This window comes from Mya arenaria, chromosome 14 (assembly GCF_026914265.1).
Source record: "Mya arenaria isolate MELC-2E11 chromosome 14, ASM2691426v1".
Taxonomy (NCBI): domain Eukaryota; kingdom Metazoa; phylum Mollusca; class Bivalvia; order Myida; family Myidae; genus Mya; species Mya arenaria.
In genome coordinates, this window is record NC_069135.1 from 56,678,487 (window position 1) to 56,706,050 (window position 27,564).

General features: G+C 34.2%; 2 protein-coding genes and 1 long non-coding RNA gene across 4 annotated transcripts in view; 1 reads left to right on the plus strand and 2 right to left on the minus strand.

Moving 5' to 3' along the window:
• Window positions 1-307: 307 nt before the first annotated feature.
• LOC128218305 (uncharacterized) lies at window positions 308-1,638 on the minus strand. The gene is made up of 2 exons (XR_008258350.1): window positions 1,530-1,638; window positions 308-862 (listed from the first exon to the last, which is right to left on the minus strand). It is a non-coding gene; the product is annotated as an uncharacterized LOC128218305 (long non-coding RNA).
• A 1,639-nt stretch (window positions 1,639-3,277) lies between these two features.
• Window positions 3,278-4,207, minus strand: LOC128216276 (uncharacterized). Its single transcript, XM_052922843.1, has one exon. The coding sequence runs from the start codon at window positions 4,205-4,207 to the stop codon at window positions 3,278-3,280; it is 930 nt and encodes a 309-aa protein (XP_052778803.1).
• Window positions 4,208-4,876: 669 nt separating this feature from the next.
• LOC128216544 (structural maintenance of chromosomes protein 1A-like) overlaps window positions 4,877-27,564 on the plus strand; it is a 40,736-nt gene continuing 18,048 nt past the window's right edge. For both annotated transcript variants that reach the window (XR_008258081.1, XM_052923141.1), the window contains exons 1-3: window positions 4,877-4,971; window positions 22,363-22,557; window positions 22,977-23,182. The gene's annotated coding sequence lies outside the window, so the exon portion shown is untranslated. The remainder of the gene's footprint in view (window positions 4,972-22,362; window positions 22,558-22,976; window positions 23,183-27,564) is intronic.

Here is a 27,564-nt window from a genome sequence, read left to right on the forward strand (position 1 = left end):
CATAGGAGCAGATGTATTGAATCATTCAAGTCTTGAAATATTATGTATGATCTTGCTGGACATGAGCCTATTGTTTCTGGAAATTTGCATGTGTACCAAGTTTCATTTAAATCTCAAGGCTGTTTGAATTTGGGCCAAGAAAATATTCGGCCTACAGTACTGCGCTAACGACACCTAGGCTTATTGACTATAACAATACTAAAGTAACATGATAGGAAAAAGCTCGAACCAAGGGCTGCCAGAAAAAGCACGGTGCTCCTACAAACTAAGTTAACCGGGTGGCTAGTTATTGCCCACAAAGGTTAACTCGATTTTATGTCTTTTTAATATTAACCATGGGAGTTTACACAGTCATTGGAATAAAAAGATCATAGACAATCATATTAATAACAACGGTATTTTTTACAATTTAATAATAACATTAAACATGATATAATTCAATAACAATAAATTGTCCTTGGTATGCAATAATCCCTTTAAAGGTTCATTTGCCAAGGGTTCAAAAACCAAATCTTGCTTCTTTTTGAAAAATCTCTTGTTCGACTGTTATCGGCTATAAAGTGTTGTTTCACATCCTGTGTCATAATTTTAAGTTCTACATGTCTACTTTTTGTACCAAACATTTAAATTTATGTCACTTGTGTGCATTTCTTTAGTCCTTGCAGTCAAGGAAAGTTTTCATTCATATTGACACACTTCATTTATTTTATCTCTGTTCTTGAACCGATTCCGTCTCTTGTGTTTTGCACAAATTTTTCTTGTAAAACCACTGATATAGCAGGTGCTATCAGATCAATGGTATCAACTGCCTACTCCTGTTGAGCATCAACTTGGCGGAATCAAACATCCAGAATGGACATCTCTGAAATAAAATAGTTTTATCATCATCCAACTTAGCCAAAAAAATAAAAATATAAAAGACTCTTAACTGTTAAAGCTGCACTCTCACAGATATACCGTTTTGACAACTTTTTTTATTTGTTGTCTTGGAAAGAGGCAATTTCTGCGTAAATATCTGCAAACCAGTGATATAAGCCTGCTGACAAAAAAAATCATATCACCGATTTTCATATCTCCATTTAAAAATTATTATTTTATGGCTAATTTTAAAAGCGTTACTAATGGTTTAAGAAAAATGCATTAAAAATTATTTTATTTACTTAAATCCAATGTTTTGTCAGCAGTCTTATATCACTGGTTTTCTTGCACGTTTGCATAAATTGGCAGTCGAAGACAAAAAAAAACCAGTTGTCAAAATGTTTAATCTGTGAGAGTGCAGCTTTAATATCAGTCAGATATTTAAATAGTTACAATTTACTAGTACAATATTAATAAGCTGTTATTTTAAGACCTGCATATTTGTTTACATACAGCACAGCAGTCAGTATTTAAATGCCCTTCTTAATCACATTTAAGCTTCATTTACTTGACTGTTTTGAAGTTGCAGATTTTAACAATTTCACACTAATTGCAACATATCATTCATTTAATTTAATAACAAACTCAACAAACTACAATTGAATGCATACTTTATAACAACCAATATGTATTTGAAGTCTTTGAGAACTACTATGAAAGTCTTTACCATTATATTTGTTATTTTACCCCACCCACTTAAATGTGTATTGAAGTTCAAAAACTTCATTGACATTTACGATTGGTAACTTCCGCATTCGTTGGGTCCCTAGACTTACCGAAATACGATTATTTACCGAAAGACGGAAAAAATTACCGAAATACGCATGAAAGTTACCGAAAGACGCCTCCTAATGCATTTATTTTATTGTTTTTATATTAATATTATACAAATACATTACCAAACCAAATTTTAGAGAAAAATATTAAAATATAATGATGTAATAGGCAGCTGAAATTTCAGTGAAGAATAGAATTACCGGAATCTCCCTAACTACCAAAATCCACCGGAATCTACCGGAATCCCCTGAGAAATAACTTAAATTTAAAACTTAATATTGTTTTAGTTTATATAAGTGTTTGGAGGTGTTTTAATTTTTTTCCTACCCATTATATATCATTATGAGCGTATGTACGTACATACTATCTGAAAGGGTACGGGGATTCCGGTAGTTTTCAGGTCAGTATACAACGACTATAATGAGTATAAGTCTGTATTTAAGGAATATGGATAAGGATTCCGGTAGTTAACCGCTGATTATGTTATGACCAAACTACCGGAATCCCCTGTGAATTACTAAAATAACTAAATTTCAATACTATTTCAAGTATTTTAATGCTTGAATATAGAATGAAGTAAGAGTTTTAATCTAAAAGTGACAAGGATTCCGGTAGTTTACCGCTGATTATTTTATGACCAAACTACCGGAATCCCCTGTGAATTACTAAAATTAGTAAAATAACTAAATTTCAATACTGTTTCAAGTATGTTAATGCTTGAATATAGAATGAATTAAGAGTTTTAATCTGAAAGTGACAAGGATTCCGGTAGTTTACCGCTGATTATGTTTTGACCAAGCTACCGGAATCCCCTGTGAATTACTAAAATAACTAAATTTCTATACTATTTCAAGTATGTTAATGCTTGAATATAGAATGAAGTAAGAGTTTTAATCTAAAAGTGACAAGGATTCCGGTAGTTTACCGCTGATTATGTTATGACCAAACTACCGGAATCCCCTGTGAATTAGTAAAATAACTAAATTTCAATACTATTTCAAGTATTTTAATGCTTGAATATAGAATGAAGTAAGAGTTTTAATCTAAAAGTGACAAGGATTCCGGTAGTTTACCGCTGATTATGTTAAGGCAGTATGACGCTTTGTCTACACAATTGACACTTTTTTTTGTTCGTTTGTAACAAATTGTCTATTCCAATATTCAAATATTTCAACCTACCATCTGCGATATAGTGAATATGACTTCAACATTACTAATAACAATTTTTATTTACTACTAATCTGTGATACAATGCGAATTTTCTTTTCGTATACAGTTGAACACCGCTATTCCGAACACCGTTTATCCAAAACTATTTTAATAATGCCACATAATATCATTTTGAAGACATTTACATTTGAAAAAAGTTTGTTCTAAAATAAAATCATATATACAAATATGAGACTTGTTCCTGATAAAAAATGAGTTTGTTTTAAATTAAAATCATATAATCAGAAATGAAACTTGTTTGAGATGGTGCAGTAAAGGAAAGGGCTTACTAGGTCTTCATTGTATTACCACCCTAGTGATTAAGGGCCCCAACAACAGGTACACGGCGTATACAATGAAAACTTCGTATAGCTTAACTATCCTTCTTCGTCCGTTTTGTCAATGTAGTAGTTCTCTCATTCACCTTCCTTCTTCTTTGTCCGGGTTTCCTACCAAGGGTCTTTGGGGCCACAATTGTAACCTGTCCGTTAGTTGACGTCAGTAGACGTGGGTTCGTGAACAGGTAATTGCGGTACTTGGAAAAGTGCCGTGACCTTTGTTCTAATGTCATAGTAACCCAGTCTGTTTTAGTCAGTTTGAACTTTTCATGAGTCGGGGCAAGTCGGAACTCGCCCGTGCCGATTATGGCACTGCGGAGTTCGGCAAATTGACCTCGTACGAGTCTGTGTATTGCATCGATCAGGTCTGTAAGAGATTTTGACTTCCAGTCTATCAATTGTTTTAACACGTGGTTGATCGATTCGCAGTTATTGTTCGTCCAGTTCGCCCCAATCAGGTCATGTCTGACGGGATGGTTGACCTTTGTTTTCAGGATCGGCTCTAGTCTGTCGACGAAGTATTTGTGAAACTTGTTGGATACTGTAGCTAAATGACGCCCGAGTTCGTCACATTTCTCGTCGTAACATATACTGTCATCCGCACTAACAATGCCATCCGGACCAAAGATCTTGTTCAAAATATAATTCCGGTCGGCCAAGGTCACAGCGTCGTCGACTAACCTCTGCTTTGCATTTTGTCGTAAATGTCCTGTACAGAGTACATGTGTTGAACTTGGGAAGCTGGTAGTTATTGCCTTGACCATTGCTTTCTCATCGTCTGTCCCTATGACTAAACTGTCCAGGCTTACATTGACAAGCTTATTTCGGATATGGTCAAAGAAGTTGACATACGTTTCGAAGTCACTGCTGTCGTGTATGAACAGCGGCCCAACAAAAATAGGGGGCTCGTCTGTCTTTTGTCTGTTTACACTTAACTGTTTGTAGCACGTAACAGTGACATGCATGTCACACAAGTTAAATGTCTTGTCAACGCCTAGTGCTGTTTGACCAGTGGCACAGGGGATTCCGGTAGCTTGGTCAAATCGTTATAATTGGCAATCCGACCTGCAAACTACCGGAACCCTTGTCACTTTCTGTATATGGAAATATGATTATAAAGGTATACCTCTTAGTACATAACATATATTAAAGATTAAAAACACCCCAAACAACATTTAAGTATAGTTTAATTATTATTTCTCGGGGGATTCCGGTAGCTTGGTCAAATCGTTATAATCGGCAATCCGACCTGCAAACTACCGGAATCCTTGTCACTTTCTGTATATGGAAATATGATTATAAAGGTATACCTCTTAGTACATAACATATATTAAAGCTTAAAAACACCCCAAACAACATTTAAGTATAGTTTAATTATTATTTCTCAGGGGATTCCGGTAGCTTGGTCAAATCATTATAATCGGCAATCCGACCTGCAAACTACCGGAATCCTTGTCACTTTCTGTATATGGAAATATGATTATAAAGGTATACCTCTTAGTACATTACATATATTAAAGCTTAAAAACATCCCCAAACAACATTTAGGTATAATTTAATCAGACTATGGTAGATTCCGGTGGATTCCGGTGGATTCCGGTAATAAGGGGATTCCGGTAATTCTATGGACCGCTCTAAGGGTGGCCTAAAATCCATACAAACGTACATAACGGCTATTTTTAGGTCAAACTACTAACCAGATTTTAACATTGGAGAACATTAGGAAGCGGTAAGTTATGTTTTTTATTTTCTATCGATAATTAAATGATGTTAGATCCTCTGTTTCAGATATGAACTGGCTACGTGTTGTCGATACTCTCGTTGTGTTATTGTGTGTTCCTAAACTGTACCGCTGCACTGCGTACATTCAATGTAGTCCACCTTAATGGCCGTCAACGAGTCTTTTGACGATTTTTTTTACTTTGGCGGACTCGTGACGTCCACCATCCCAGCAAAAAGTAACGAACGGTCCTTGCGCAGAGAATCCTCGCGGCCACAATTTTGAAATTATCTCCGTTAAAACATAATTGATTTGTTTTTCAAACTTTTTGTTTTGTTTGAATAGGGAAAAGATCCTTATATGAAATCATTAAAATTGGTTTAATAGCTTGAAGGAAACAAAAAGTTTATGAAAACTTTGCAATTGGATAAAATAAAGATTGTATTCATTGTGTATACTACAAGTATATAAGTACATTTAGGAAACAGAAACATATCATGTCACACTGATTACAATACATCAGAAACTTGTAAAATAAATCTATATAAATAATTTCTCATAAGTTTAGTAAAGCACCTGGTACTTGATAAAAGACATACATGTATTTTTTAGAATTATTGTAAATTATATGTAACAATTATAAACTGTATCCGAAATGAACAACACATTTGCATAAATATATTATATAAAAAATAATGAATACAACAGAGAAGCATGTGAGATGTAAAGAGTTTACACATGATAAATGTACATTCATTTGTTTACTTTAATGAGTAATTTTTTACTTAAATATTGCATGAAAAACACAGAAATTCCTCAGTGGTTGTTGAATTATCTGAAGGTGTGTTGACACAATATTTGTTGGTCTTTACGGGTGTGGTGAATTTGACATGCAGGCGAAATTGTTGGGTCCATTTTAAATTTATATTTCCACCGTTCTTCATCCTCATCGAAAAGTGGGAGACATTATATAGTATTACGTACTAAGTAAATGTTTTCTATACAAAATATGTGCTGCTTCCATATGTTTCAAAGAAAGCCTTTTGTTAAGTTTTTGTCATTAACAGTCAAATTAAGGTTGACCAGTAAGAAACATTTCTGAAACTAGTTCATTATAATTTCTTATGTTTTCAAGATATACAAAGCTTTCACATTTTTCTTTTTCTGGTAATGGTTCTATTTTAGGGATTTTATTAATTCAATTTGCCTCAAACTTTAATTTAAAAAAAATCTTTTTTTCCTGCTTTGGAGTCCTTGATGTTTAATTAGTAATTTTGGCGTTAATGCAGGGTAAAAAAAGTGTTTTTTTGCTTTCCCGGGATTTTGTGTTTTCTTTGGCGTTAAACTTAATGTGTTGTCTAGATTTACAAAATCATCAAATTCAATAAAGATTAAGATCAATACACAGAAACTGTGTACTATATACAGATTGGTAGGGGTCACTTATCCAATAAAATTAAGGGTCACTTGTCCAGTAAAATACCAGTTATTGGAGATTACTTATGTGTATTGTCTGCCATAAGGTGTCCAAATGACATAATTATGATTCATTAATGACATAATCATGATTCATTATATATTTTTCATTTGTCACCGAACACCTATCTTTATGGCATCCCTTAAATTAACGATGTGTGAATAAAGAACAAACAAACGATTGCATAGCACCTGCTATCATGGATAATTGGAGTATTGTCTCAGAATTTTGGGGAGTTTATAATAAGGAAGTCAATAAATGAAATCAAAGGATTGTTATTTCTCAACTCATTTTATTGGAAAGAAAACACTATAACACGATTTATCCAAGCACTCTGACAAATATTTTGTCTGACTATGTCCTATCACTAAAGCCATTGTTTATAAAAAAAAACATAAATTTATTCCAATCACAAATATTGCAATCAATATAATATGCACATACATGTAATAACTACAAATTTAATCTAACAGAATAACCAAATTTACTACACGAAATATATATACCTACCTATACCTTTTTACTCATTTTTCCTTTCAATTCATAATTTCAAAAGGATCATTTTATATATTTGGGATTGTTTGTTCTGATGAATGTATTGGATATGGAAAGATCAAATGTTGTTTTTTTTGCATTAAAAGTTAAACTATTAAACAAATTTAACATCTGAGGTTTATCCCTTTACAAAATATATTAATAATTGTCTATATTTCTCATTTTGCAATAATGGTAAGAACTTATAAATCCTATTTTCACCTATTACAATACAAATCATCAATTCAGACATTTTTACAACTACCAAAAAATGGTTTAGTTTTTCATCTTATGATGAAATGAAAGTTATTAAAAGTAATTCTGTGTTTGGTTTAAGGTTTTAATTCTAAAAGCAAAATTCAAAAATAAAGTGAATTAACTATTTTTCACTTGACTTAACTTCATAAACATAATAATTTATTGATTTTAACAATAAAATTTCACTGTCAATATTTTTGTTCTTATTCTATATTGTATGCGTTTCTCAACATCCTTCTTTGTGTTTGTTGTATGCAAATGTGAAAACCCTTCTTTGCCTATGTTGTATGCGTTACACTATTTCTTTGTTGTATGCATTTCATACTGCGCCGAAAATAACGACTAATGACAAATTCAATCCAGTTTAGATTACTGTCAGGTATATATTGAACAACTTTGTCATTATTATTCAACATTATGTATGTATGTATGTATTTCTTTAGACCTTGCGATCAAGGATAACCAGTGAAAGTGCAAGCACTTATTTCCAACGGGGTCCTTTGTTTTTGCTGAAGGGACAGCACGCTGAAGAGACAGTGGTGGGATGCAAGGAAGTCCGGGTGCGAAACCCTAGCTCTTTTTCGAAGAGACCCCTTGGTTCTTTTACGTGCTCGGTGTAAAGCACCGATACACGGGGTACAACATTCCTGGGTTAAACCAGTACTGAGTACACCACTTTTCCAAGCACTACCCTTTAAATGCCAAGCGCCAGGCAAGGGAGCTACTTGTACCAACTTTTAACGTCTTTTGGTATGACGCGGCCAGGGATCGAACCCACGACCTCCCGCTCCGTAGGCGGACGCTTATCCACTAGGCCACGGAGACGGTAAACATTGATGCATAATATTACTATATATATTATTTCGCCCGGTCTTAAATGGTAGAGAGTTGTAGCGTTACAGGGATACATATGAAATGTCAAAATAATAAAAAAGTATCCCTGATCGCTCATTATTGTAGCTAACATTCAATGCAGTCTTTTTATGACACATTTGTTCAAAATCATTGGCGACTTTGGAGAAATCGCTGAAGCGAAAGTGCCTATCATTCATTCCACGTTAACTCAGTAACTTTTGTAAATCAGCTGTCCCATGCATATATTTTGACAATAAAGAATGTTAAGGTGGGTTTGGGGGCATCTGTGTGTTGAACAATATCAATATTTCCTCAACCAATCAGTTTTTTAGTATACAAATTGTCACATTGCTGTGGCTATATCAGATATATTAGCTGTTTTGGTCATTTTAGGCTGTCACAAATGATATACACCACATTGTACATGCGATACTATGCATACTGTACTGAAGTTAATCAAACAATTATTTTTCATTTATCATAAGAAGGAAGGTTTGACTAATCGTTTTCAAGGATAAAATGCTGCTGTATTCGCTATTTTTTTGTATGCATGCCAGACATCCATTGTCCCAAATTTATGTATAAGATACGTTCCTTAGATTTACAGCCAAATATTTTTGGTTATAAATGGCAGCGTAATATTTTAAAAGGGTTCAATCAAACGAAGAATATATATAGACAAACTTAATGAAAAGTACCCTACAGGTAAAATGGATAAAAAGTAATTTTTAGGCTTCGTTTCAACCATGACTGTGTTTGCACAAAAAAAATCCATCAGATACGTTCTCAGTCGAGCCTCATTATCTGAAACGAAATGGTCAGTATACATTCTAAACCTATATATAGTTACAGGCAGTTATGTGCTTTAATATATTACCAAAATGCATATATGTCAAATCAACATTGGCGAAATAATTAAGCCTAAGCATTGAATTTAATGTGCATCAGATACGTTCGAATAAGATACGTTCTAGAAATAATTTAATTGATTCACACCCTGAAATAAATCTAGCTAAATGGCATAGATGCAAATCATCAATATTTTAACATCCACCGGAACCATGATGTAGACGTTTTTGTTTATTACACATCAAGTTTTAATGCCGCGAACGTTTGAAACTTCAAAGATACATGACGAGGACAAAGTGAGTAAATTTTGCGATTGAAATTGTTATATCTCAATTATTTTAGGATAACTATTAATATATATGATTTAAGTAATGGTTTATTCATAGTTAAGGTAAATGAAACAGACCATGTAGTAGTTTAGAAAGAGTATCCAGATGGCAAATGAATAACGTATCTTATGCATGTCAACGTATCTTATGAGGTATGAATATATGCAAAATATTTTAATAAAACCGTGAAAATCAAACCATTATTCGACTGATAATCCATCCCCACAATACTGTACATAACCGTTTATCATGTTGCCGAGCGACACAATGAGCTTTTCGGGATGAGTGCATATTGGAATTACTTTGAATCCATACATGGTAAGTGGCCATGTGATGTAATCGGTGGAACAACCAAAACGACAGCATCTGAGCCGTCAAACAATGCAAAATTAATATTCAGGCTGCTAGTGATTTCTTTGCAGAGGGAGTTTAGAACCAAATGTCTCAACTACAGATTCTACTCTCAAAATGAGTATGAGAGTATGTCTAAGAAACAAAACATAAACGAATTAACGGAGCCATGAAACTATATGCTGCCTTTCCAACAAGCAAAGAACGGTACACCTCAGTTCAGTTGTCTTGTTTCACTGTGACGGTTGCTTGATAGAGGGTGAGTTATGCAGCATTTGGACATTGCAGCAAATAAAGGCAACATCAAATCACAAGAAATAAAGAAAATCAACAAATGAAACAAGCGCAACTATCTGAAGAGGTGATAGACAAATTTAAAACCAGAAACACACGACCAGACACTCCGAATAGTCTTTCAATTACAGATCTAAAGTCAGGAGAGCTTGTTGCTGCCATTTATGAAGAGAAATGGTATGTTGGAAGTTAAGTCAAACCGTACAGATGGCCAAATGCTCCTGATGAGTTAGGACTTAATATGAAAGCCGTGATTTGCCGTATTGAAGGTCCAACGCCAACAGGAAAGTCACGAGGACTATTCATGTTGAATGAATCTGACATAGGGATTATCAAGTCATGCATACCAAACTAAGTCATAAGGCATACAATAGATAATGTGTGTGTGTTTACTAAACCTGTGTTTTGATCTGAGTAGTAAGCATTGTATTGTTATAATTATGATTCCTAGAATTGCGTGTTAACATGCGAATTAATTTCATTATGGTGTTATATTTATATGCAAATGCTAAAAGTCGATTTAAAGAAAGTTATTTTGAATTATTTTATTGTGAAACCACGCAAAAATATCCTCATTAACACTGTATATATATAGAATTTTATTAATTTTAAATAGAAAGATATGTCCATCAGATACGTTATGCATACAATTTTAAGCATTTTAATGGGTTTAAAAACTAAATTAGATCAATATGTTACAAAGAGGAAGCTAACTCTTCATGTACATGTTTACAGCCTTATATATTTGATATAACAGAATGATATGCAGTTAAAAAAAAATACAAAAAAAGACAGACTTTAAGGTGCGACTAGACTATGAATATATATATATATATATATTCAGTGTCAATGTTTATAACTAGTGTTTATTCTGATGCAACTGTTTGAAAACAAATCATAACTTCCCACATTGATATTGGCTTGATCTGATAAGTTTTTATGACATTTTATGCCTGTTGGTAAATATTCTTGAAGACGTAAGATACGTTATTTTGGTATATAAGGATCATTTAGATTATTTCTTATACATGATAAAATATGCATTAAGTATAAACTATATTATTTAGAATAGTAAAATGTTAAAGTCTTTCATCATAACTAAATATAATTTATTACCTCGCTTAATCTTGTTTACACCACTCTTGAAAGCACTAGAAAATAATGTTCAGTATAATTGGACAAACAGAATACTTAACAATTAATATAAAAAATTATTTGATTGACCAACTACTGATTATTGATAGTTATCTTAATCAATATGGCTGGTGCTTGGTTTAAAACAGAAATATATTGTGTTTTGACCATGTTCATCATACTATAATTAGTATTTTAAATTTGATAGCGTATCTTACTCTTCATAGTTAATGTGTTAATAAGCTGATGTATTGTTTGTTAGTAATGGCCTATTTGGACCCACTGCGTTCAGTTATATTAAGTTGAAACCTTGTTCTTTCGAATAAAATAAAGAAAAATAACTTTCTGGATGTGTCATTTTAACTTAAGATACACAGGCGAAGTTGCTGAGTTAATGTGGAATGAATGCTATACTGGTAGAGTTATATAGGGAAAATATGGTTAAACAGTTCTCACGAATTAGTCTTTTAACAGATCAACTTACTTCCTACATATATGTTAGGATAATTCGGGTTTGCCCTTGAAGATGATGGTTTTGGTTTAATTGTATGATTTTTACATTTTGGTCCTTTTTAAGGGTTTTGTTGGTCATTAAAAGTAACATTGAAATAAGAAGGAGCTAAAAAATGTTTTGCTATTTAAAGTTAGTTAATGACATCTGATCGCTTAGCTTCCAACGGATTACGATGCAGAATTTTTCTGTCTTTCAAATGCACTTTTCGAAATAATGAATTTTTAAATATCTTTGGGTCCTTTTTGAACATTTATGTGAAATTTGTAGAAAATTGATGCCCAGAAATTGTGTATTCAATTGTACAGTACGATAATGGTTTTATGACCCACCCCGCGGCATATTCACAGCAGGATAGAAATAATCCATCGGCAAGGTAAAAGCTCGCCCTGCGGGGACAATTTGCTGGTAAACTCCCCGCCAAATGCCCCTGAGGCACATCATAGAGATGGCCTATTCTAATGTATATATTATTGTTATCTCACGATATCCATTCAACTCGGGGAAAAGCTTGGCTAAAACGCGGACAAATCCTTGTTACAGACAAATCCCCTTAAAAGATTGGATAGAACCCGGCCCATTCCCCGCTATTTTCGGCACAAAACCCAAACCACCTCATTCACTCGGCACTGCGGGGCCACCTTGAAGGTAAAAACACTGCCCTTTGTAGTGTAACAGGCACAGAACTTTACAGAACTCTTAAAGTCATTAACCAACAAATATTTCTATGTTCATTTTTTATTTAAAAAGTTCTTTCTAAATATAATAATAGCTTCTTGACTTCTAGAGGACTACCCCGGACTATTCACATCACAGAGGAAATGATCCACATTAAATACCAAGAACCTCGTTTTAAATATTTTTTTCAGAAAATCAGACTTAAAAATTGCTGTTCTAGTTGACTTGTGTAGAGATGATTTATTTTATGTTTTTTTAGCCGAATTTTTCATAGTTTTTATACAATTGTTTTGAAACTTTGTCAGAATACTTATCTTCATGTTGTCTTGAACATTTGTGATTATGGGTCACCTCGGGTAAAAAAAACTAGGTCATATTTTCCCCATGTCATTAATTCAATTATTTTTTTCATGAAACTTATACATTTTTTATTATGTGGGAAATCTTTATTCACATTAAAGAATAAAAGAATTTTAGAATAATAGAATTTTAGCAAAAATAGCAAATATTTAAATATTGTTAATAGCTATTAAATGTGAGAATTGCAATAAAATGTTCCATATAACAGTGTTCATAAATGACAATATATTCAGAAATTAAATACTCCTATTCAATCCAATTTTGTTTTCTTTTGATACAAAATGTCTTCCTCTTTACTTATGAATACATTCACACGGGTATGACTTAAATACAAAAATAGGCTATTTTGCGAAAATAGAGTTATTTTTGTGAAAAGCATTTTTACTAAAAAACGAAAATAAGGTTATTTTTTATGAAAATAATGTTATTTTAATGTTATTTAACATACTGAAAATAGACAATGAAATAACTATTAATACATAGTTATAATGATACTTTGCATGTTAATACGTTTACTATTAAACATGTTACTTCAGGTAATCTTGTACACAAATAATACTGAAGTTGTAATACGTCTAGTGGCCATAACAATAGATATAATGCTAAATTAGTATGATATGACCTTAACATAAACACAATGAACACTTACAGGTATGTGGAACCAAATGTCCTTTAAATATCTCAAAACTTCTCCTGTCTCACCCCATAACCGTGGTGTCAGTGTACTGAGTGTTTTAAGCTGTAAATTAGGTAATGAACATGCAAAAATGTGCAACAAAGACAAGAAAGAAACATCACTGCTATCTTGAACTAGTATTTAACCAGAACCACAAAAATACACGAATTGCTCCGAAAATACAAACAAAGCATCCAATACAACTCATTGCACCAAATGCAGAATTAAACAATGAAGAGCCAATACATACTAAATATCATAATAGTAAAACTTAAGGTTCAGCTATTGTGATCGGTCTATGTCCTCTTGGACAATTTTGATTAAACTTCATATGAAGGATCCTTGGTTGGTGCTTTTTCAAAATTGTTCAAAGAATATAATTCCATGCAGAACTCTGGTTGCCATGGCAACCTAAAATAAAATGTCAACAATTGGTTATAACCATTTTCTTCTCCTTAACTGCTTGGACAATTTTGATGAAACTTCATAGGAATGATCCTTGGTTGGTGCTTTTTCAAAATTGTTCAAAGAAATGAATTCTATTCAGAACTCTGGTTGCCATGGCAACCTTATGGACAAAACTTTTTTTGGCAAATACTATGAAGCCTAGTGCTTAAATATTTGGTGTGTAACATTGTCGATTGGTTATCTACCATGTTTATTCAAATTATGCCCCTGGAGAAAAATTGGTCACACCCCGTAGGTAACAAGTTCATTATAAATACATTTTGTTAAAATCTGATAGTTATGTAAAGTCTACTCTTGAAGCAAGGGCAGCAAGTCTTGCTATATGGTCTCCCTTTTTGTTGGAGATTCCACTGTGACTTTCTATTTTTAGTAACAAGATTTTAAATTCTATTATGTCTTCAACATAGTCACTTCTGAGGTAAAAAATTGTTCTTTTTTTAGGTTCATAGATTCAAAAAATTATTAAACATTTTATTCTTTAGAAGAAATTTCATTTTTACTTAATAATAAATCTTTTCCTTGAACTTCATGTTCAATCATGTAGATTATTGTTCATGCAGATGCTACAGTCTTATCGTCTGTGTGGATTGTGTTATTCACTTATAATCTATATAAAGAAAAAAATTAGTACTAATATATGAAGGAATGTGATGGTGTCCTAGATGGGCAGTTGTGTTTATATTAATATTGAAGGTGTTGAATGTGGACTGAATTTTGATTTTTAGAGCTTAAGGCAGTTTATTGAACTGGATGGTTTAACATAGTTTTGTCAGTGTGCAGGCAATTAAACAAAGTCCTGTCAGTGTGCAGGCAATTAAACAAAGTTCGGAAAGTGTGCAGTCAATCATTAAGTCCTGTCAGTGTGCAGGCACCTGAACAAAATGCTGTCAGTGTGCAGTCAATCATCAAGTCCTGTCAGTGTGCAGGAAACTGTGACAAGTCCTGTCAGTTCTGAACTTTTGATGAAAAACAGCATGGTTATTGTTTTATTTACCATAAGATTGGAATGTTACCAATATATATTCAAAGTTAATGACAATTAAAGTGACATTCATATTTAAAATCAATACATGCACTTGTATAACAAACATAATTTTGAGTGATAAACTTTTTACTATTTACTAAATAATGCATTTATGGAAAACATTAATTACTAATTACAAGATGGTTACCGTGTATTTAATGGCTGAAAATGCACAAATACATGGGTGAAAGTTTTCAGTATTGATACTGAATTCAGTATTTTGGAAAATATTTATCCTATATAATGTATTGTAAAAATGGCATTTCCCTATGTAAACACCCTATTTTCAGTATTTTGAAAAATTCAAACTTTCACCCATGCAAATATTAAATGATTGGTGAATTCTAAAAGATTTATAGTGAAATCAACTATCGTCTCATAAAGTAGAAATACCGAGTGTTATGTACATTTCTTTAAAATTAAGCATGGTATCCTTCATAAGAGCCATTGTTTTCGATCTTTATTCATCTTTTTTGGTAAATTAAAGCAATTGTATTAATTGTGGTAAATCTTATTTGGGAATAAGAGTGCATCTTTAAATATCCTTTCAATTTAAGCGGTCTTTAGTTTTGCTTTAGAACAGTTAAATGGAATGCAATTCATTAACAATAATTGGCATGGCATTTTATATTTAAATAATTTGTTTATCATATTACTGTAACCAAACAGAAAAAACAAAAAGACAGTTTCCAAAACATTGAGCAAAGTTTTATAGCTGTACTTATTCAAAATCAAGATTCTTGGGTGAGGGGCGATCATCTGTACCACTAGACCACATTCATCCTCGGCCATCTTTTATTGCAAATATTCATGCAATTTAAAAAACACTAGAATTGAAGGGCCCCTTTGGATTAGGTGGGGTCAAATATGATCAATGTTGTCCTGTACAAATTGATTTCATTGCAATATTATATTTCTTAGCTTTGAAACCACATGTTTTAATTAAACCTTTATTCAACATGTCCGTCATGAAGAAATGGACATCCATCTGCAAGTCCTAAAAGGGGGCATTTGTTACTTTCACATAGTTCTCTGAAACTTTCATAAAACTATTGCTATGCCCAGGGGGCAGGGCTAAATTTCACTTTATCTCTTTATGGAAAATTTTGAAAATCTTCTCTCCAGAAACCATTGGCCCAATTTCAAAATATTTACCAAAAAATACTTTTTGTATTTTTTTCATTATCGTTAAAATAATTTTGTAGAATTACTTTATTGATTTACAATCATTGAAGATATCAATCTCAGACCTTATTCACACTAACAACGTGCTCTTTTGTGACAACATAATAACTCCAACTTAAATATTGTAAGAGTTATTGCCCTTAATACCTTTTTAGAAAATACTTTTTTCATGTTTAAAAACAGGACATAATATAGTTTTATCTGCAGCTAGGGTAGGCGGGCAGGTGTTTGGGCGGGCGGCGTCTAGTATGTTGTCTGATCAGTAACTTTTGAACACTTTGTCCAATCAGGTGAGAGATCTTGGCTGTCTTGTCAACATTTTCTCTTTCCTTTACACGTAAACCCTCATCTTTTTTACTTTGAGATACAATCTTGTGAAACAAATTGCTTCCTTATTTTAGTTTATAGCAAATACAGTAATATGTAATATTTATTTCCCTTATGATCCAAAACACTGAACATTACACCCCGCATGTATAGGGTTGCATTTCCTCCTTAGGCAAAAAAAAAAAATACCTGTGTTTCCGGTAACATGGCAAAAAAAATAGGGTTGGTTTGTCGGGATTTTTTTTTTTTTTTTTTTTTACAGTTACGATTTCATGCAATATTCTGTTGCATCGGATCAATTATGTTATATCAAAGCATTTCATAATTCACAAAAAGTCAGAAAAAACCAGCTTTGTTTATGCTAGGTTTACATCTGGCCACGATCTCCCCGATTAGCCAGAGGCTAAAAAAATCGGGGAGCTCTACGATTAAATGGTCTACTCCACGTTCTGTTACGCTTCCTTACGAAATCAGCACGTTTTGTTGCGCTCTGCTGCGCTTTGCTACGATCGAGCCCACGATTTGCATCACGTTCTGTTGCGCTTTGTTGCGATCAACACGATTGGCTTCCACGCTCCACCATGTTCCGTTACGTCCTGTTAAGATCTCCCACGACAAAGCCGCTTTGTTGCGATCTCCTGCGATTTGACCTACGATTTGAGACAAATGACCACGTTTTACGTCACGATTTGATATTTAAACAAGAAATAATTCACTTTAGGCTTATTATTCGCAACAATGAACCAGCTGGATATAGACGATCCTGTATTGGCTGTTTTAATTTACGCATATATTGTTGAACGAAAGAAAAGGTAACAGCATACACGTGATATAAATATCGGATTAGAAGTCAGAAGAAGAAATAGAAAGCCTAGGTCATGCTGGGTTAAGCCATGGTTAAGTGTTGAAAGTAGGCTTCAATATGGACATTACACACAACTATTATACGCCCAACTCCGGTGTCGGGATGTTGGAGCATCTTCAATTTCTTCCGGTTGTGGAGGTGGGGGAGGGGGTGGTGGCGGATGAACATCAATCACAACAGTTCTTGAAGTTTTGGAACCTTTTCGTTTCGCTGGCATGATTAAACGATAGAGTACCAGTAGATAAAGCTGTTATGTATATGCAGCTTGCGTGGAAACCGTGGCTATCGTGAGGAAACGTGTTGGAGCGTGTCAGAGCGTATCAGAACGTGAACGACAATCGGGGATACCGTAGGAGAGCGTGACGCAACGTGGAGCAATAAATGGTAGAAAAGTGTATATCGTAACAGATCGTGGTAGATCGTAGCAGAGCGTGGAGCTATCGTGAGACGTCGCAGCGAAGCGGGATGAAAAAATGTGTCTACGCTGGTCCCTATCTGTTGCGATTGTACTCCACGTTCTGTTACGCTTCGTTACGTTCCGTTACGTTTTGTTATGAAGGCCACGCTCTGTCACGATAAGAAATGAATCGGGGCAATCGTGGTGAAATTTAAGTTTGATTTAAAATCTGTCCCGATGCCCACGATGTCCCCGATTCAACCACGTTCTGTTACGCTCCCCCACGATCACCCCGATTCGACTCCACGCTCTGTTACGTTCGCCACAATGCTCTGGAATCGGGGGACATCGTGGTAATCGTGGCCTAATGTAAACCTAGCATAAATGTCTGAAATCATTTTCTTACCTTCGACTACCGTATTGTCCCGCCTATTTTGCCCATGAAATCTGGTGTTTTTACCCCCGCCGAATTGAAGATTTTGGGAGGGGGATATTGTTTTGGCGTTGTCTGTCCGTCATTCCGTCCGTCCGTCCTTCCCTCCGTCCGTCCATCCGGTACCATATCTTGGTAGGCATTGATCAGAAAATGTTCAAACTTGGTCAGAATGTTCCCCTTGATCATATCTCGACCTATTTTAAAAGTGGGTCACATGGGGTCAAAAACTAGGTCACTAGGTCAAATCTTAGAAAAATCTTTTGAACATACTAGAGGCGTTATACATGGTCAAATATTCATGAAACTTTATCAGAATGTTTCCTTGTTGAACTCTTGGTCGTAAATAAAAATGGGTCACATATGATCGAAAATTAGGTCACTAGGTCAAATCTTAAAAAAAAAACTTGTCCAGAACTATATCATGGTAATGATTGGTCAAGTTATGTTCAAAATTAGTCATGATGTACCCATTGAAGAAATATGGATAACTTATTAAAGTGGGTCACATGGGGTAAAAAATTAGGTCACTAGGTCAAATCTTAGAAAAATCTTTGAAACACATTAGAGGCAAAATGTATGGTCTTATATTCATTAAACTTGATCAGAATGTTTTCCTTGATGAACTCTTCGACATATTTTAAACTGGGTCACATGTGATAAGAAAATAGGTCACTAGGTCCAATCTTTCAAAAATCTTGTCCGAAACTATTTTATGGTGGTGATTGGTCTGATTAAGTTTGAACTTGGTCAAAATGTTCTCTTGGGTTAAATTTCAATTGCGATTTAAAAGTGGGTCATATGGGTCAAAAACTAGGTCACTAGGTCATATCTTACAGAAATCTTGGGAACACTCTTGAGGCAATACATCTGCTCAAATTTCCATGAAACTTAATCAAAATGCCTCAATGAAATCTTGGAATAGTTTGAAACTAGTAGGTCATGTGAGGTCAAAAATGAGGTCACTGAGTCAAATCTTAAAAAAAAAACTTGTGGACACTAGAGGCTGTAATTTTTGCAATATATCTGGACCAATCTTCATGAAACTTGATCAGAATGTTTGCCTTGATGAAATCTTAGATTAGTTTGAAGCTGGGTAACATGGAGTCATAAACTAGGTTTCTTGGTCAATTCTAAATGTTACATTATATACAATATTTTTTTCTATTTCAAACAGTTGCAATCAAACTCAAACTCATATATATATTTCATCAACAATTGATTACCATTCCTTGACTTAGCCCAATCAGATGGGGGATATCAATTCAACGAATTTGCTTGCTTTATATACAATACTAATTTTTTGGACGCGATCGGTTTTAGAACAAATCCAGCACTTCAATTTCTACCAATCTGTGATAATGTTCTAGCCAAACAGTCAATTATCAACTAAATTTGTTAATTTGCTTGAAGAAAATCATCGATTTTCACGTCAACTTTGAGCTCTCTAATGTGGAGGTAGGTTAATAATAGAAGAAGTAAACGCGGATATGGATTTATTTAACGTATCTTATTTTCGTACAATCAAAGTTTAATTCATATATGTAGTGAATTCATTTCGGTCATTGTTTTAAGATTCTCAGACGACGATTATTTATTAATTTTTTTCAATCGTATGGTATTTTCTAACCAGCCTAGACAAAATCCTGGCAATAAAATGGGATGATACGGTATCCGACTGACCGATTTAAATACAAACAATAGCCACACGACTTTGGTCTTTATCGTAAGAAAAAAGTAAGTTTTGTTTTGAAAATGTGGATAAATAACACCGCAAACTATTATCTAAATATTTTTATTACAAAGGCAGCAAAATGTGTCTCCTATGATCAACCACATGTTTGGACTATAAACAAGCGTTTGCCAATAAGAATATATCGTACAGGGTTCAGCGAACTCCGCCATTTAAAAAAAAAAAAATTAAGCCGAAAAAAAGATTAGGGTGGTGAGGAAAAAATAGGGTCGGTCGGGTTTCCGGAAACACAGGTATTTTTTTTGGCCTCATATAGAATGTGTGGGTCTGTAACCACCAAATAAAGGTTGTTACCTGCAACTATTGTTGGTACTTTTGTGTTATCTTTCACTTTAGGTTGACCAGGCATATTTCCTCCTTATATTCAGTTCAAAACAAGTCAAATGTTCCAAAGCAATTGAATTTGTAAATACACCTCTTAATTCTTACTTACGGTGATACAGATTTGATCATATATCCTTTCATAGGAATGACAGCCGCCCTCGAAAAATACCCGGTGGATGAAACGTGTTACCGTAGCCATGCACGTAGGGCTTAACTAAAACAGATAACCCCTAATTCATTCCTCAGAATATAGGAACTACGGAATCCATCCGGACATGCAAGCATGTATAAACACATATCAAACATGTATACAAACATCCTTATTTAAATTTGAATGAAATTGATGTAAGCTGTTAGAAGTCAAGCCTAGAACTGATTTACCTGCTAATATAACCGACCACCCTAACTCGAGGTAAGAGAAGCAGTTATCATTCAAATTTGAAGAGAAATATTACATATTGCATAATCAATTCAAACTATCCATGCATATTTACAAATTCAATTGCTTTGGAACATTTGAAGTTGGACGTTGAGTCCCAGGAGCCGCTGGGGATTCGGATGCTTGCGTGTGTTTCCTGTACGAATACGTCCATTTTTTAGACTTCAAAGGCTTGGTGCTCTCAGACCGGGCCTTCCTGGATGCTCTGGCTTCTGCCTTGTATATAATACTCTTTTTGTCGTCACTGTCAGACGCAATAGGATTGACCTCGTACTCAGCCACGACGTTTCACCCAAACTTTGATGAATCGACCAACTGAATATTAGTTTCTGCCTTCTTTTCACAAGGTCTAGCTAAGTAACAAACATAAGCCATTTTAAATATTTCTAAAATTATACATGCTCTCTGCCATGTTCAATCCCCCTAATCCCTATACTGGCTATCGAGAGAATGACGGCGCTTATTGTGTTATGTAAAACTTGACCTTGGCCATGTCGGATGACCGATAAAAATCAATACAATTTACATTCTACTTATGTTAACCTTCAATGTTGGATTCTTGAGCCTTTTCAATATTGTCTATGCTCATATAGCAGGTGACCTCATCCAACTTCAACATAACCTTAGAATTGTTTTTAAATTGTTCTTCATTACTTTTACGTTTAAAAGTTGGTTTATCTGCCAAATTTGCGACAGACTGGTTAGAAGGCTTAGCACTTATCTTGTCAATCATGCTGCCAATGCTCTTCAACAAATCATTGTTGTTTCCTTCCAAAGCTTCCTTAACCACTTTGCTATCTAGATAACCAATGTTTTGTTTTGCTGTAGTGTATTTAAATATTGTTGCAGAAGAGTTATCATTAAGAATCCTAGGGACAGATTTCTTCCAAGGATAGATTTTCAACAGTAATTGCTCTATTGAAAATATCTCTTTAGATACCAAATTTCTAATTCAGGATTTTTAATGAAAATATTCCCCTTTTTTACAGAGTGGGTATACCACGTGATGAGTTACATCATAAATGCTTGGTGGGAAGCCAGCATTTTGCTTCAAATGAATGCTTTAAACAAAAGATAACTATTTATTCATCATATTTAATGAAACATGGCGCATCCCCGCCTTTAGTCTTTTACTAGGGTTTGATTGACTGTTTAGTTTCTTAAAACATTTCAATAAACCTTTTCACAAAACCAGCGCCTGATGTAGCACTGTCGTTGTCAGAGTGTTTGAGGAAACTAATCAACTTATCAAACTCCGGTAATAAACAAAGGCGGTGCCCTTTGTTTCATTTAAAATGGTGAAGAAAAAGAAAATAAGTTCTCATTGTTTTAAGCCTCATTGGAAGCATTTGTTACGTAATTTATCATGTGGTATACACACAATGTTTTACCTAAATACCTAAGTTGACTGTAAGGCAAGATGAGTAAAGATGAGTGGCAGTTCTGTTGGCAAGAAAATGCCAACAGTTTCCGCTTTACAGTGCATGTATAGACTTTATTAAATGTTTGCGGAATATGTCAATATCGGAATCATGGGTTTAAGACCTTAACTCGCCACTCGGGCATATTAAACATCATCTAGGAGGGACTTAATACAAGCTTTCAGTGTGACAGTGCTATGCACTGGTGCACATTTTTATATATTGTACACTTATAAGGATATAAAGGTGACCGCAAATCAGTTGAACTAGTCATGTATGTAGGAGGTGCACGTTTAAGAACCATGGTAGCTCTAAACATGCACGTCACACAATCTAATAAGACTAATACACTCCGACGATCATTTGCATGTCATGTCTACGATTTACACACCATATATCTAGATCAACCAAAGTATTTGTATGGAACACCTGGTTTGATAAATGTTTGTATTTTTCAGTTTGAACCCGTTTCTAGATGTGGGCCAGGTGGAAGGGGCGTTTGTAATGGGCATTGGCTACTGGCTTCTTGAATTCACTCCGCCGTGTTCAATCCCCCTAATTTGATATTTGCTATCGAGAGAATGACAGCGCTTATTGTTCTGGAGTCTATTTATGACACGACCTCTGGGCAATACCTCACAAACAATACTTGGGTACAACTATATACATATTACACTTCAGAAAAACCTGTATTAAGTGGCCACCTTTGGGGAAAGGTCAAAGTGGCTGCTTAAGACAGGAGGCCACTTACTATATACCACATTTAAAGATTTAAGATTTTAACTTCATATTTACAAAATTTGAAGTCTGCAGTTTATTTATTTATGCGATAATGATAATAAAAATAGTAATTTGTAATAAAAGGCAACGTTACCTTTCAAATATTAAATGTTCTGAACATTTCATTGAATCACTTGTGATATTTAGTATTTCTTACAAGAGTGGAGATACATGTACGTATATTTCACCTTTAAAAGCTTACTACTCAGTCGTTAACCATGTTGTTAACTTCGTAAAGTTCCAAACACACTCTTATTAAAGTTCTAAATAATATCGTAATATTTCTCGACAGGACTACAAACCTCCCTCGTCTTAGGACATCACAGTGGACTTCCGTATCACCTTACTGAAGGACGCCCCAAACCGCCTGGGGATCCTACGCTCCAAGGCATGCCGGGAACTCCCACTCTGCATGAGCTGTTCTGTCCTGTTTGCACTCCCAACAAGCCATTGAGGCAGCCCATGCTGCGAAGGGCCATGATGCATACTTCCCTCTGCGTGAGTATAGCAACAGAACCTTTTTTTTTTAGCTCACCTGAGCACAAAGTGCTCAAGGTGAGCTTTTGTGATCAGTCAATGTCCAGCGTCTGTAGTCCGGTGTCCAGCATCAACAATTGCTTATTAATGTCATCTTCTCCTAAACCACTTGGACAATCTTAATGAAACTTTACTGGAATGATCCTTGGTTGGTGCTCTTTCAAAATTGTTCAAAGAAATGAATTCCATGCAGAACTCTGGTTGCCATGGCAACATTAAGGAAAAACTACAAAACTTTTCTTGACAAAAACCATGAGGCCTAGAGCATAGATATTTGGAATGTAACATTGTCTAGAAGTCATACATGCCATATCCCCCGGAGGGGGAAAAAATCCCCCGGAATTTCGACCCATCCCCCGGATGAAAATCCCCTGGAATTAAAAAAAGTGTGTTTAAAATTACGCAAATTTATCACAGGGTTTAATTATATATGCCTGTTTACAGTTATAATGCCCTTCCTGTCCTGAAGCTTAATTGGATTATCAACACCTATTGGGTGACACTTAATAAATCAGCAGGGCACATTTTATGCATTGTTTTGATTGAAACTGACAGAATTTGCGAAAGAAATGTCAATTAGACTGGTGCGATAAAAGGTCGATTTTCATTGGTTTAAATATAATTTTCATCCAATCAGAGAGGATGTAACAAATTAAAGAGTGTGTCATTGTCATCAAAAGGATTAATAATTTAAAGGTGACTGTAAATTATTTGGTAAAGAAAAGGATTAAAATAACTAATAGACAATGCTGTTCTTTGTTATGCCTCACTTAAATATTTACATACATGACATTGACCTTCATCGCAAATATCGGAAAATAACAGAACTTCAGAAGAGAAACTGAAAGTAGACAATTCAGATGAAAAGACTTTTATTTATTTATTACTGTATGGTGGTGATGTTTTTATTTTTTGATGAATGCCAAAAGAAGATATGTTTATGGACATAGACATTAAATTATGCATTTGCTTTTTATCAGAAGCAAACAAATCTGACTATTTGGAATTGAAATGAAAAATATTGATAATTCATTTCATTCTCTCTATTAGTCTGAAAGTCATCATTTATGATCATAGGCAGCAGATTTTGTATCCAATTTTAGAGGAAGGTAAGCCCATTAAATTTTCTCTGAAACAGATGGGGGTGATGAAAATCCCCTGGTATGTGACCCAAATCCCCTTAAATTCTGGACATAATCCTCTCGGGAGCCTTTCAAAATTATGGCTATTTGTTTTTTTCGTACTTGCGTCTTAAAATACTTTGAAATTTTGCCGAATTAGATCTGCTAAAAAATCCCCCTGAATACTACCAAAATCCCTCTGAATTTTCAGCCTTTTGAACAAATCCCCCTGAATGGTCTCCAGAAAATTTTCTAGCATTATATGGCATGTATGAGAAGTTGTCTACCAAGTTTGTTCAAATTATGTCCCTTGGGTAAAAAATGGCCCCACCTTGTGGGTAACAAGTACACTATTAAAACATTTTGTTAAAATCTTGATAGTTATGTAAACTCTTGAAGCAAGGGCAGCAAATCTTGCGCTATTGTCTCCCTTTCTGTTAATCAGTACATTGTTTTTAGTTTTTACCCTCACCTTAGGGTAAGCTATTAGGATTGATGATTGTTCATCGTCTGCTGTCACAAAAACAAATATTCAAACTGAACTTTAAAATGAAACTTGACCGTGGTATTTCTCCTTACTTCCCGTTTGCTCATTCTCGTACACAAGAGGGATGATGCTATGCGTACCACAGTCTATAGATTAATCATTATCCAATCTCTGATTAATGAGGATGTGTTTGATTTTTTTGAGTTTTTGTCACTTAATTCTGAATTTAAAGCTGCACTCTCACAGATTGACCGTTTTGACAACTTTTTTTTTTCTTGGACTGAGCCAATTTTTGTGCAGATATCTGCAAACCAGTGATATAAGCATGCTGACAAACGATCAGATAGAAGATTTTCATATTTCCTTGTGAAAATTATTGTTTTATGGCTAAAAGCGTTACTAACCGTTTAAGAAAAATGCATAAAACATCTTTTTATGCCCCCAAAGGTGGGCATATTAAAATCGCACCGTCCGTCCGTCCGTCCGACTCAATAACTGGTGTCCGGGCTGTAACTTTCCTTTGTATGGACAGATTTTAAAATAACTTGCCACATGTGTCCCACATACCAAGACAACGTGTCACATGCAAGACCCGTGTTCCTACCTCTAAGGTCAAGGTCACACTTAGTGTTTTTTCACAATGGAGTGCTGCATATAAGGACATAGAGTATAGGTTGTTATGTCCGGGCTGTAACTTTCCCTTGTATGGACAGATTTTAAAATAACTTGCCACATGTGTTCCCCATAGCAAGACAACGTGTCACATGCAAGACCCGTGTCCTTATCTCTAAGGTCAAGGTCACACTTAGTGTTTATTCACAATGGAGTGCTGCATACAAGGACATAGAGTATAGATTGTCATGTCCGGGCTGTAACTTTTTTTTTATGGACAGATTTTTAAATTACTGGCCACATGCGTTCGGAATACCAAGACAACGTGTTGCGTGCAAGACCCATGTCCCTACCTCTAATATGAAAGATACACTTAGACGTTTATTCACAATGGAATGCTGAATATAAGGACATAAAGAGTGTAGGTTGTCAATTATGGGTGGTATTTTTTATGTTCAGAGGCAATTCAAAATAACTTGCCATATGTATTTGACACATAAAGGAAAGATCAACTTTTCATGTACTGACCTTGTTCATAGGTGAATGTCACATTCGGGGCATTCGTCACATACTGTGACAGCTCTTGTTTTCATTTAAATATGAAAATCTGCCATCGCGGTATTTTGTCCGCAGTCTTATATCACTGGTTTTCTTGCACTTTCGCATAAATTGGCTCGATTTACAAATTTCTATTACAACTCACACTTACATATCAGACACGATTGTCGAGCATTTCTGGCAAACTGGTGACAAAGAAGTTTTCCTATATATTTTATTTAGATAAAAGAATAGACAAGGGTTAATTCATAATCACACTTGTATACATGTGGAATAAAAGAGAAATGTAAAAAGTGTAAAAGATAATAACAAAAATAGCAAAGTGTATAATTACAGTAATTAAAATATATATATATATATTATCACATTCACTTACATATCAGACATGATTGTTGAGCATTTCTGGTAAAATGGTGCAAAACAGTTTTTCCTATACTAGAACAGAAGCTTTAATATTCATAAAGGCATAAACACAAAGTACCCTAAAACTTCCAAAAAACTACCGGTTTTGTTATGCTACAGTTACATTACATACTGAAAACTCTTTATACAACTAATTTATTGTTATCATTCACCAACAACTGCAGAAAAGACACAGGGTGCTGAGAGATGAAAAGACACATTGTATCCAGCAGTGAATAATTAAAGCATAATGAATTTCATAAAAAATGTTAGAAATTTAAGTTATATTAGGATTAAACTATCAAATTTGTTAAGTTTGCTTTAATTCATAATCATATTTAAAAATTTAATCAAAACAAAAGAAATATTTGCTTATCTTTAGCATTTAATTCTTAGAAGGCAAGAGGGTGCACATTCTGATCTTCATGAGGACAGAAGTGTGCTTTCAAAAAAGAATAGGGTGCAGCACCCTTCAATAACCCCTTAGCTAAAACCCTTCATTCTTTTATATACTGATGGCCAAAAGTCGTGTCCGGTATGGGTTTCATTTGTGCCTTGCAAATCCTCATGCCAATTTTCAACACATTGCTGTACCGGCAGTACAGGCTCAAATTCCAAAATTCTTTTTTCATTGAATGCATATTAATGTCTTTTTTCCATCGATACCAAATTTATGAGTGTGCGATATAAAACAAAACAGATATTGTAGTTTTTGCAGACCGGACAAGACTTTTGGCCATTAGTATAGTTTCATGTTGGAAGAAAATACATTTAATATATATGTAAACTGTTGTAAGGTACTTTTGTTATCAAAAACTTAAATCAAACATTCAAATTTAACATGAAATTTGAAAACAGTAAACATTAAAACTTATAACATTTAAAGTAAAACTTATAACATTTAAAGCTGTATACTTCTTACAACCTACTCAATCAGTAACAGATATAAAATTGATTTTGTTAAAACACAACCAGTAACATGTATATCAACAACAATATAATTCTGAGCAAATAGAACCTAGTGTTTAAAGCTGTACTCTCACAGATTGATTGTTTTTTATTTGTTTGTTATGGAATGAGTCAAATTTTGCGTAAATGTCTGAAAACCAGTGATACAAGACTGCTGACAAAAGATCAGGTCACAGTTATTCATATTTACTTCA

What these genes read in the sequence shown, in the direction of transcription:
- LOC128216276 (XM_052922843.1), bottom strand. Translation starts at nt 4,207, where the DNA reads ATGCATGTCACTGTTACGTGCTACAAACAGTTAAGTGTAAACAGACAA.